Source organism: Orbicella franksi, chromosome 14, assembly GCF_964199315.1.
Source record: "Orbicella franksi chromosome 14, jaOrbFran1.1, whole genome shotgun sequence".
NCBI classification, from domain to species: Eukaryota; Metazoa; Cnidaria; class Anthozoa; order Scleractinia; family Merulinidae; genus Orbicella; species Orbicella franksi.
Window position 1 is genome coordinate 16,848,220 of NC_138158.1, and position 12,722 is coordinate 16,860,941.

The window sequence follows — 12,722 nt, forward strand, 5'->3', positions numbered from 1 at the left end:
TGTAAGTATACAATTGCGGTAGTTTATGTTTTTTTTTTCCAATCATTGCATAGGAAATTTAGGAATTTACACACCCACAAAAGAGGGCTTAGCATGATACAATAAAAACATCGAGGTAAACACAAAATATTTAATTTAGAAGCGAAGTCCCGAAGCGGAGATGCTTATCAGATAACGACTGCGAGTCAAATACGTTTGCTTTTAAACATCGCCTTAAATTCCGCACTTAAGATAAAAACATGAAAGAAAAATATTAAGTGTCAGCGTTTGCATGGTTTGCAAGTTGCTTCGCTTCCACGTGGAGTGTGTATTTCAATTTCCTTTGAAAATTTAGGTCAAGTTTAGGTTTTGCGTTTAAGCTAGTATACCATTGCGGTAGTTTGTGGGTTTTTTTTTTTTTTTCAATCATTGCGTAGGAAAAAGAAGAACCGTTTCTGGACCGAGTTCTCGCTGCTGTATATGCTTTAGAATTTATTTCAGATTTTTGCCAAAGTGCAGTAGGTAACTCAACTGAAGCTGTTCAGCGTAGTTACAGAACGATTATTCTCTGTTAATACAAGCACTGAGGGTGAAAGCAGTTTACAGCTCAAAAGGACTTGAGACGAGTCATTTTCCACATGCATACGCGTTCTTTAATCGCTGACTTAAGGTTTTTTTTCAGGAATATGGCAAATCTTTAAGTTTGAATACAAATCCTTTGTCTATGCATGACTGCTGCAGTGTGGACAGACGGCTACTTCCGTACAAAGTTATTAAAAATTCATCAAGTTTAAACAAAGGAAATTATGATCGTTACAGTGTTTCGATATGTGCTCTATAGTTAGCATAGGGTTTTACATAGCAGAGCATCGATCTTTCTGTTTTCCCAGAGTTTAAGTTTCGATTGAGATGATATCTTAAACACTCAAGACAGCGTTTTTGCCATATTTTCAAACACCTCAAGGTTAATTCGTCAAAAATACTCCACTGCACGCCGTATTTTCAACTCTCTCCTTGGTGATTGGAAATTTGGTAAAACACGGTCTCTTGTGTTCAATATAGTACATGAAAAATATTATACTAACACTAAAAATATTACTTTCTGTGATAAAGTTACGCTTTCTCTGTGAATGAAAACTTTGTTTTAAAGGATATTTTTACAAAAGGATGATTTTACGTTGTTGATCACGTAGTTACTATCCGGTTTTTTTTTTTTTTTCGTTTCCAGTTTTCTCAAGTAAAACCTGGTAATTGCAATACACGTCATGCGAATTCCGTATTCTCCCTCTCCTTGTTCCCTTTTGTTTCATTTTTTGGAGAATGCGGAAAAAAATCAAGACACAATTTGATAGCGCTGTAAAAGGTACATAAAATCGGTTCAAACTGTACAGAGACACCATTGACGGCTTTGCACCCTATAACACAGTTACTAGTCGTTCAGGAGAGTTGTCGTTGAAAGTTCTTGTAAATATGGTTGGGAGGTATACATTTGATCAGTTATTAGTACGTTAGGAGGATTTTGGTGGCACCGATATTTACAAAGCCGTAAAACCTTGACGAATCCATGAAAGATAATCCAGATGATTATAACCGGTCATCCATGTCTTTTTTTCTGGTATAATCTGGCTTCCCTCTCTCAAAAAAAAAAACAAAAAAAAGAAAAAAAAAATGATTACAAAATCAAATATGTATTAGCATCCTAAGATACAAAGATTATGTAATTAAATAATTTTGCTCAATACGTTACAAATTTCATGTTACTTAGATTGTATATCATAAATTCAGATCTAAAATGCAAATATATGTCTTGTATAATAGAAACAATTACAAAATTACCAGATACCGTTTCCTTACCATCTTATCAAAAAAGAAGCATTCCAGCCGAATCCTGGGCCTGGTTGAAAAAACAACTCACAAAACTTTAAACTAGCAATTTTAAATCAAAATTACTGATGGAAATTTCAATAAAGCACAAATCTAATGTTCTAAGCAAAAATTGGCATGGGTCTCACATTGCTGAAATGAATTCACAATTCGGATTTTTGCCATGGAAATCGGACTTGTAAATTTCGATAAAGCACCTCAAGGATTTGAAGTTCATCCCAAAATCCAAGTAATGCATATTTGTAACAAATACAATGCAACACAGCTATAATTTTGCAATAAAATTATGTTGTGCTTTGTTTCGAATAACGCAACTCCGATTTTTTACACTTAAGAGTAAAAATACGAGTTGTGAATTTTAGTGATATACCTGCAAATCTGAATTTTTGAAGTAAAAACTCTGATTTGCAAGTTCTTATAACTCACACTTTGAAAGTTCGACCTGTGCATTTCCACAAAGCACTTCTTGAACAGTGGAAATGCATGTCGTGAATTCAAATAAGGAGCAACTCAGATTTCAGCTTATACTGAAACATCCAAGTTACGAGTTTCTGTAGCACACAATTCATATGTTAAACTGGTAATATGAGTTGTGAACTTAGGTAAATTAAGACACGGTCCTAATTTTTCCGTTAAAAATCTGGGTTGCCGTGTTTTTGCTTAAGATTTGGTTCTATGCACCAGAAATCCGGCTTGTGAATTAGAATTCGTTAAGGCACATCTCGAGTCGTAAAGTTCCGTAAGGTACTGTACCCTTCGCTCCGAAAGCATGAGCTGGTTATTTCAGCCCAGCAAACTTGCTTGCAACTTGCTTGCATTGGAAAATTCACACATTCCCTTTCCTACTAAAGTCGAAAAAGATGAAAATCCATTGCCGCGGTTTTTGATTGATTGGTGAATTGGCATTAATACTTACAATATTCTTCCACTATAAGCGTCGCGGCAGACGATGTAGTTTGACCGACACTGTTATTAGCTAGACATCTGTATTGAGCAGCGTCTGATAGATGAACATCAGTTATTGTCAAATTATGTGTGTCGTTTATTATAGCTGAGCTTAGTCGTGGATTTGCTGCTAAATTCAATTCTTCTTCATTTTTTGTCCATCTAACACTCGGCTTTGGGTTTCCTTCTACCAAACAATGGAAAACAACATCTTGTCCTTCCGCTGCCCGAGTATCCTTTGGATGTTTGGAGATCTCAGGTGCAACTAAAAATAAATAAAGTTAAATAAAGTGATTATTATTATTTATTATTAAAGATACATTATAAAAATTAAAAAAAAAGGTTAAGAAAACATAGTGATGGAAGATTAATCAATAACGATTTCTTAAAACATAAGCAGGCGAATTTTAAGGTTAGAAGCCGACGTTTCGGCGTCATCGTGACACCATTCTCAAGGAAAAGTGAATAAATAATGCGAAGATTTGATTTCTATACAGTCTATATAAATTAGCATAATTACAAAGAATCACAAGTTCTTCGAGTGAATACCTTTGCGTGAATCGAGTCCGTTTGCACGTTTAGGGATGGTTTAAGAACAATAAACCTACCTAGAGATGGTTAAGAACAATTTCACGTGTTTACTAAATGTCCTAACAAATTTGATTGCCTATAGTTAAAGAGATCGATGCTTTTTGTAAATATACTTAAACCATCCCTAAACGTGCAAACGGAGTCGATTCTCGCAAAGGTATGCACTTGAAGAACCTGTGATCCTTTGTTATTATGTTTATTCATAGAGACTGTATATAAATCAAATCTTCGCATTATTTATTTACTTTGCCTAGAGAGTGGTGTCACGATGACGCCGAAACATTGGGCTTTAACGTTAATATTCGCCTGCTTATGATGGAAGATTGTTGCTGTTAATGTTTCCTGTTGTTGTTGTTTTCTTTTTTTCTGTTTAAAAGAGAGGTGCCAGCTTAGCAATATCTTATTTGATCCACCGATATCGAGTTCTGGAGTGGTCGCTAACTAGTTCTAATGCTTGAAGCCATTGTTCGATTTAAAAGGACTCTCGGATATTTCTTTTTGTAATCCGAATGTAAAAACTTAGAAGAAGCTTAGATTTCAGCTAGTGGGTAAACACGTAAGAATATACAGGTAATAACTAAACATTATTGGTTTGTGCTGTCCACTGGAGCCAAAAAATTAGATGTGTATAATAAGCGTTTACTTTCTCACTGCCTAATGCTAGCATCACGCTATGTTATATGTTGAAATGACGCCACTTCTTAGTGTAGCAATCCAATTGTCCATAGTGATGTGACAAGATAATTCGATGCCAACGATATAATTGAACTATATGATCACAGCCAACCAAACAAATACGGTGAGTAAAATGCACGATAAAATGCTTTGTACTGTAAGGAGAGTTAGAGCTTTCGTCCCAGTTGGTAACTAAATCAACATCAGATATTTCATTACATTGAATATCCAGTGAAGCAGCATCGGATGTAGCATTTCCAAATTTGTTGCTCGCCACACATCTGTAGACTCCGCTGTCTGTTCTTTCCACATTCCTTATTGTCAACTGCTGTTTGTTTTCTGAAAAACTGAACCTGGAATTGTCTCTTGCACCTATTGGGGACCCATTTACAGTCCATGATATTGTCGGTCCTGGATTACCATCAGCCTTACAAGATAAAGCAACCGTGTCTCCCTCAGTTTTTTCGTGAGCTTGTGGTTGTACAGTGATGGTGGGTTGTTCTGAAAACAGAAGTAAACGAACTTGTTAAGTCATTAGTCATTTGATAGCCTGCGCAGTACGTCGGCAAAAAAAGTCAAAAAAAAAAAAAAAAAAAAAATGCGATGACACAAATAAGACATCTAGGACCTTGGGTTAGATTCACGAAGGTCAGTAAGGTTACTATTTTATATCTTTTTAAGAATATTCCTTGACAGTAGAACAGTGCTCTCATTTTTTCATTCTGAGTTATATTTAAAGAGACAAAGTATATTGTGTTTTAATTGTATTACGTTCATGTGTGGCCGGAAGCCGGCTATTAACTTGCTTTATCATCTTGTAATAGAAATACATCAGAAGTAGGGAAAGAAAAAAACATCAGCTGAACAGAAAAGCAGGTAATCCGTTAATTTCAAATTTTGCCAGAATGGAAATTTTTATTTATTTATTTTTATACAAGCTATCACAAGATGAAATGCTGAACTATATTCCACTACCATCCATGTAGTCTTGTTTTTCCCCCCAGAAAGCTTTTTCAATGTTCCTTGTAGAATCTTTGTATCCAATGTATTTCAATACTTGGTGAAATATGACAATTTAACATGGCAACGGGACACTTTCTCTTGAACAAAATCGGAGAGGAAAAACGAAAGTTAACTGATAACGTTTTGATGGTGCCCTGAGACCAGATAACCGGATAATCATTGTTCTGAAGCCCAGAAGGGGGGGGGGGGGGGGGAGAAGGAAGAAAATCTTAACAATACTTAGAGTACATCAAAAGGCCAAGAGCTACGGCAGATTTGGTCTAAGTGAAAAAGACGTGAAACACGGAACCTAGGATAAAAAAGCGTTGAAAAGCGTAAGCCCTTTGCTTCAAGTGTATTGACGAACAAAGAAAGAGGTTCAAACTATACTAGGATACATCTTGAGCAGAAAGCGCTTCGTCAATTAAAAAAATTCCTCGCTTTAAGCTCCCTGGATTTCCGAAAGAAACACACCCTAATTCACAGTAAGGAAAGACAGATCACTCACCTTCCTGATCGGTGATGACAACAATAGGTTCACTGGCTGGTCCATTTCCCTTCTCAGTAGATGCATACACACGCACACTGTAGTTTATATAATCTTGTAAATGTGTCACATTCTTTTGGAGTTCTGGATAGTTGACTGTGACACTACCATTGTGCTTCGTTGTTAGTGACTGAAAGGTGATAGTGTAAGTCAAGATGACACCATTCTGATCAGCAACTGGAACTTCATTCCACTGAACAAAAATGCTGGTTGAGCTGCTTTTATACCCTATCACATTGACTGGCGCAGCTGTAGGTTCTGACGTGAATCAAGATAATAAAATACTTCTTTTGAGTAAATTGATTTGGACATGTTTACACAAGTTCGTGTATAGTTTGCAATTATCTTTTTTATAGCAGTCCTGTGATGCTATTGTCCTCGAGAGGCAAGAAAACGTGAAATTAATTCCAGGAAGTAATTAATAGATCAAGTTGAGCTCTCGGTGGCAGACAGCAAATTCAATGCATTATTTGGCATGTTACTTAACTTTTGGGAATTTTTCGTTTTGAATATAATTGAATGAATATTGTTGCTTTCTTGGCTTGTTTCGGGATTCAAATTAACCAAGACAGCGAAGACTACTGTTGTGTTTCGATAAATTCCACGTTATTTTACGCTAAAACAAGACATTTATCATTCAGTCATTTCAAGACGACTGATAACTCAGAGATATTGCTGTATACTGGCCCGGGCTAGAGTTTAGCAAGCAACAAAGAACTTTTACAAATAGCGCGCTTCCAAGCCATGCGAACCACGCTTTCTTTCTTTAATTTATAAAACAACCAACCTAGAGCGCAATTAGCTAACTTTCTCTACCAAGAGTGCAATGTAGAAATTGGGATTAAATGCGTCACGACACCTCCTTAGGAATATCGTTCAGGTCAAAACCGACATTAGCTTTCTTTCGAACAAAGCCCTCTAGCAAAGCTTGAGGCTAAAACAACTGGAAAATGCATTGATCATTGAACAACGAGTAGTTTTCCAGTTATATCGTGAGAGCTTTAAAATACTTTCACATCTTTCGCCGCTGGAGTCCAAAACAAGACAAACTTTTAAAGCCTCGGCTGATGAGAGAATTCCCGAGTAGAACAAATCAGTAAGAAACTGTCTCAAAACTCAAAGGCATAAAGTATTAAAAACGTACTTACTATCTTGATCGGTTCGAACAAAAATAACAGGATCACTGCGTGGTCCAGCTCCTTTGACAGTAGATGCAAACACTGCGATATTGTAGTTAACGTACTCCTTTAGATTTGTCAATTCCGTTTGGCGAACAGAGCCATTTACTTGAACAGTTCCATTGTCATTCTCTGTTTGTGAGTGGTAAGTAATGGTGTAACCCCGTGATGATACCATTTTGTTCATTAGCTGGAACTTCATCCCAAATGACTAAAATGCTGGTTGAGCTGCTGTTCTGTCCTTGTACATTTTGTGGAGCACCATCAGGACCTGATATAGAAGTTAAAAACAGAGTTATAATGCAACGAATGGGATGGGGCGTAACTTGCTAAACAATCCTCAGGATTTTTTTTCCTTTTTTAGATTTGCGATAACTTTCCAACGGCTTTTTCTGTGCTCCTTGAAATTTTTTTTTAAAGTCGAATGCAATACATCTCAAAAAGCCTAGCTTAAAAACAAAACATTTCGCAACTGACTTCTATTGACCAGATTCCCTGAATCTTTTAATAAAATGGCATACATCAAAGGGAAACTTAAAAAGGAAATTAACTTACTATCCTGGTCTGTTTTAACAACAATGAAAGGAACACTAGCAGGTCCATCTCCTTTGACAGTAGAAGCAAACACTATGATATTGTAGTTGACGTACTCCTTTAGACCGGTCAATTCCTTTTGACGATCATCAGGACCAGCTGGAATACTTCCATTGTCATTCTCTGCTTGTGACTGGTAAGTAATCATGTAACCCGTAATGATACCATTCTGTTGATCAGCTGGAACTTCATCCCACATAACTAAGATGCTTGTTGAGCTGCTGTTCTGTCCTCTTACATTTTGTGGAGCACCATCAGGTTCTGACGCAGAGGTTAAAAACAGATTTACATTGCAAACGAATGGTGTAGGGCTCTAGTTCCTTGTACTCCGAGAGACTAGTTATGGAACGTATTTGGGTAAAATCTATATACTGTAAGAAATGTAAAGATGATTTTCACTGCTAGGTCAGACCAGTTGTTCTTGAGAGGGAAATAACTGGAGTTCGCGTTATCGCAGGAATTGGTCTTAACAAACATAGAAAGAATAGAAAATGATTCGAAATTGCATCATTTCTTTCCTCACAGAGATTTCCCTCTATTCTCATACACCCCTCAAGTGCTGAGTATTTTGGTATCAATTAACTTAGCATGATGCCTTCTTTAGCTATAACTCCACAAATGTTTGCTTTCAAAAGACACCTCTATCGATTGAAGTTTTTGAAATAAATTGAAGTATGAAATTACTGAGACAACCACTCAAAAATAATGCTTAGAAAAATTACTTACTATCCTGGTCGGTTCTAACAACGATAGGAACACTGGTTGGGCCATCTCCCTTCACAGTAGATGCAAACACTGTGATATTGTAGTTAACGTACTCCTTTAGATTTGTCAATTCCGTTTGGCGAACAGAGTCATTTACTTGAACATTTCCATTGTCATTCTCTGTTTGTGAATGGTAAGTAATTGTGTAACCCGTGATGATACCACTCTGTTGACTAGCTGGAACTCCATTCCACGTGACTAAGATGCTGGTTGAGCTGCTGTTCTGTCCCTGTACATTTTGTGGAGCACCATCAGGTTCTAATATACAAGTTATAAACAAAGTTATATTGAAGCCAACGGGTTGGGCCTCAGCAAATAGCTAAAAAAGCCTGAGTATTTTTTTTTCTCAGGCTTGTCATAGCCTCACAACAGCTTTTTCACAGTTTCTTTTCCGTGTTTCTTCAAATTTGAATGCAATAAATCTTAAGCGGCAGGACCTTGAAAAACTTTCGTAACCCAACTTTATTGACCAGATTCCCTGAGTCTTTAAATGAAATGCCATAAATCTGTAAGCATCCACCATGACGATCAAAGGGAAACTTATAAGGAAATCTACTTACTATCTTGACCTGTTCTAACAACAATCGGAGGATCACTGGCTGGTCCATCTCCTTTGACAGTAGATGCAAACACTGTGATATTGTAGTTGACCCACTCCTTTAGATTCACCAATTCCTTTAGACGATCATCAGGACCAGCTAGAACATTCCCACTGTCATTTTCTGTTTGTGAGTAGTAAGTAACTGTGTAACCCATGATGATACCATTCTGTTGATCAGCTGGAACTTTATCCCACATAACTAAGATGCTTGTTGAGCTGCTGTTCTGTCCTCTAACATTTTGTGGAGCACCATCAGGTTCTGACGCAGAGGTTAAAAACAGATTTACATGGCAAACGAATGGTGTAGGGCCCTAGTTCCTTGTACTCCCAGAGACTATTTATGGAACGTATTTGGGTAATATCTATATACTGTAAGAAATGTAAAGATGATTTTCACTGCCAGGTCAGACCAGTTGTTCTTGAGAGGGAAATCACTGGAGTTCGCGTTATCGTAGCAATTGGTCTTAACAAACATAGAAAGAATAGAAAATGAATTCGAAATTGCATCATCTCTTTCCTCACAGAGATTTCCCTCGATTCTCATACACCCCTCAAGTGCTGAGTATTTTGGTATCAATTAACTTAGCATGATGCCTACTTTAGCTATAACTCCACAAATGTTTGCTTTCAAAAGAACCCTCTATCGATTTAAGTTCTTGAAATAAATTGGAGTATGAAATTACTGAAACAACCACTCAAAAATAATGCTTAGAAAAATTACTTACTATCCTGGTCGGTTCTAACAACAATAGGAACACTGGCTGGGCCATCTCCCTTCACAGTAGATGCAAACACTGTGATATTGTAGTTAACGTACTCCTTTAGATTTTTCAATTCCGTTTGGCGAACAGAGCCATTTACTTGAACAGTTCCATTGTCATTCTCTGTTTGTGAGTGGTGAGTAATGGTGTAACCCGTGATGATACCACTCTGTTGATTAGCTGGAACTCCATTCCACATGACTAGGATGCTGGTTGAGCTGCTGTTCTGTCCTTGTACATTTTGTGGAGCACCATCAGGTTCTAATATACAAGTTATAAACAAAGTTATATTGAAGCCAACGGGTTGGGTCTCAGCAAATAGCTAGAGAAGCCTGAGTATTTTTTTTTCTCAGGCTTGTCATAGCCTTACAACAGCTTTTTCACAGTTTCTTTCCCGTGTTTCTTCAAATTTGAATGCAATAAATATTAAGCGGCAGGACCTTGAAAAACTTTCGTAACCCAACTTTATTGACCAGATTCCCTGAGTCTTTAAATGAAATGCCATAAATCTGTAAGCATCCACCATCACAATCAAAGGGAAACTTATAAGGAAATCTACTTACTATCTTGACCTGTTCTAACAACAATCGGAGGATCACTGGCTGGTCCATCTCCTTTGACAGTAGATGCAAACACTGTGATATTGTAGTTGACCCACTCCTTTAGATTCACCAATTCCTTTAGACGATCATCAGGACCAGCTAGAACATTCCCACTGTCATTTTCTGTTTGTGAGTAGTAAGTAACTGTGTAACCCGTGATGATACCATTCTGTTGATCAGCTGGAACTTCATCCCACATGACTAAGATGCTTGTTGAGCTGCTGTTCTGTCCTCTAACATTTTGTGGAGCACCATCAGGTTCTGACGCAGAAGTTGAAAACAGAGTTATATTGCAACGAACGGGATAGGGCCTTATTACCTTGTGCTACCAGGGACTACTTAAGGAACGTATGTGGGTAAAATCTATATATTGTTAGAAGTTTGGAGATGATTTTTACCGCCAGATCAGACCAGTTGTTACTTAGAGGGAATTTACTGAAGGTCAATCAAGCCCATTGACTCGCTTTCACAAACATGCGTGAAGAACAGGAAATGAAATTGCATTATCCCTCTTCTCGGAAAGATTCCCATAAAATCCCTTTTGGCCCCTTAAGTGCTACATATTTTGGGATCAGTTAATTTGGCATCATGCCTTCTTCACCTATAACTACACAATAATGACTAAAACAAATAATGATAAGAAAAATTACATACTATCCTGGTCTGTTCTCACAACAATGGGGTCACTGGCTGGTCCATCTCCTTTGACAGTAAATGCAAAAACTGTGATATTGTAGTTGACATACTCCTTTAGAACCGTCAATGCCATTACACGAACAGAGCCATTTACGTGAACATTCCCATTGTCATACTCTGTTTGCGACTGGTAAGTAACCATGTAACCCTTGATGATACCATTCCGTTGATCAGCTGAAACTCTATCCCAGGTGACTATGATGCTGGTTGAGCTGCTGTTATGTCCTCTCACGTTTTGTGGAGCACCATTAGGTTCTGACGCAGAGGTTAAAAACAGATTTACATTGCAACGAATAAGATATGGCCTTAGTACCTTTTACTCCCAGAGGCTAGTTATAGAACGTATCAGGGTAAAATCTATATACCGTAAGAAATTTGAAGATGATTTTCACTGCCAGGTCAGACCAGTTGTACCTGAGAGGGAAATCACTGGAGTTCGCGTTATTGTGTCAAGTGGTCTTAACAAACATAGGAAGAAGAGGAAATGAAATTGCATCACCTCTTTCCTCAGAGAGATATCCCTCAAATATGTCACGGTCCTCAAGTGTTGAGTATTTTGGTATCAATTAACTTAGCATGATGCCTTTTTCAGCTCTAAACACACAAATGTTTGTTTTCCAAGGACACCTCTATCGATTGAAGGTCTCGAAATAAATCGAAGTATAAAAATTACTGAAGCAGCCACTCAAAAATAATGCTTAGAAAAATTACTTACCATCCTGGTCTGTTTTAACAACAATAGGAACACTGGCTGGTCCCTCTCCTTTCACAGTAGATGCAAACACTGTGATATTGTAGTTGACGTGCTCCTTTAGATTTGTCAATTTCGTTTGATGAACAGAGCCATTTACTTGAACAGTTCCATTGTCATTCTCTGTTTGTGAGTGGTAAGTAATGGTGTAACCCGTGATGATACCATTCTGTTGATCAGCTGAAACTTTATCCCACGTGACTAAGATGCTGGTTGAGCTGCTGTTCAGTCCTCGCACATTTTGAGGAGCACCGTCAGGTTCTGATACAGAAGTTAAAAGCTAAGTTATATAGTAGGAAATGCGATGTGGCCTCATTACCCTGTTAGAAAATGCTGACACCCTTTTTATTTATTTTTTCTTTTTGTCGCTAGCCTTTTCAACACTAGTTTTATTGTAGATCGACAGCATTTACCACGATTAATAATAATGAAAAGGGAAAACTTAGCAGAAAGATAGCGTGAAGGTTATTAGCTACAATATCAGATAGAATTTGTATATGTTTATGCAGTTTATACATCTTTGCCTCGACATCCACCAAAAAAGCTAGATAATCAAGAAAGATTACTTACTATCCTGATCTGTCCTAACAACTATGGGGTCACTGAGTGGTCCATCTCCTTTGACTGTAGACGCAAACACTGTGATATTGTAATTGACGTACTCCTTTAGATTCGTCAATTCCATTTGACGAACAGAGCCATTTACTTGAAGATTCCCATTGCAATTTTCTGTTTGTGACTGGTAAGTAATAGTGTAAAATGTGATGTTACCATTCTTTTGATCAGCTGGAACTTCATGCCACATGACTAAGATGATGGTTGAGCTGATGTTCTGTCCTCTCACATTTTGTGGAGCACCATTGGGTTCTGACGCAGAAGTTAAAAACAGATTTACATTGCAAACGAATGGGACAGGGCTTAAGTACCGTGTACTCCCAAAGGCTAGTTATGGAACGTATCAGGGTAAAATCTATACACCGTAAGAAATTTGAAGATGATTTTTACTGCCAGGTCAGACCAGTTGGAGTTCGCGTTATTGCGTCAATTGGTCTTCACAAACATAGGAAGAATAGGAAATGAAATTGCATCATCTCTTTTCTCGGAGGGATATCCCTCAAATATGTTACAAACCCTCCAGTGCTGATTGTTTT

The 12,722-nt window shown here is 37.5% G+C and overlaps 1 protein-coding gene across 1 annotated transcript in view; it reads right to left on the minus strand.

The window, feature by feature from the left end:
- LOC145467313 (uncharacterized) overlaps nucleotides 1-12,722 on the minus strand; it is a 152,889-nt gene that overhangs the window by 51,059 nt on the left and 89,108 nt on the right. Inside the window, exons 25-30 of the mRNA XM_081450853.1 lie at nucleotides 12,142-12,438; nucleotides 11,536-11,832; nucleotides 10,779-11,075; nucleotides 10,086-10,385; nucleotides 9,487-9,783; nucleotides 8,721-9,020 (exon numbers count right to left, since the gene is read on the minus strand). Coding sequence (XP_081306979.1) covers nucleotides 8,721-9,020; nucleotides 9,487-9,783; nucleotides 10,086-10,385; nucleotides 10,779-11,075; nucleotides 11,536-11,832; nucleotides 12,142-12,438 — 1,788 coding nt within the window. The remainder of the gene's footprint in view (nucleotides 1-8,720; nucleotides 9,021-9,486; nucleotides 9,784-10,085; nucleotides 10,386-10,778; nucleotides 11,076-11,535; nucleotides 11,833-12,141; nucleotides 12,439-12,722) is intronic.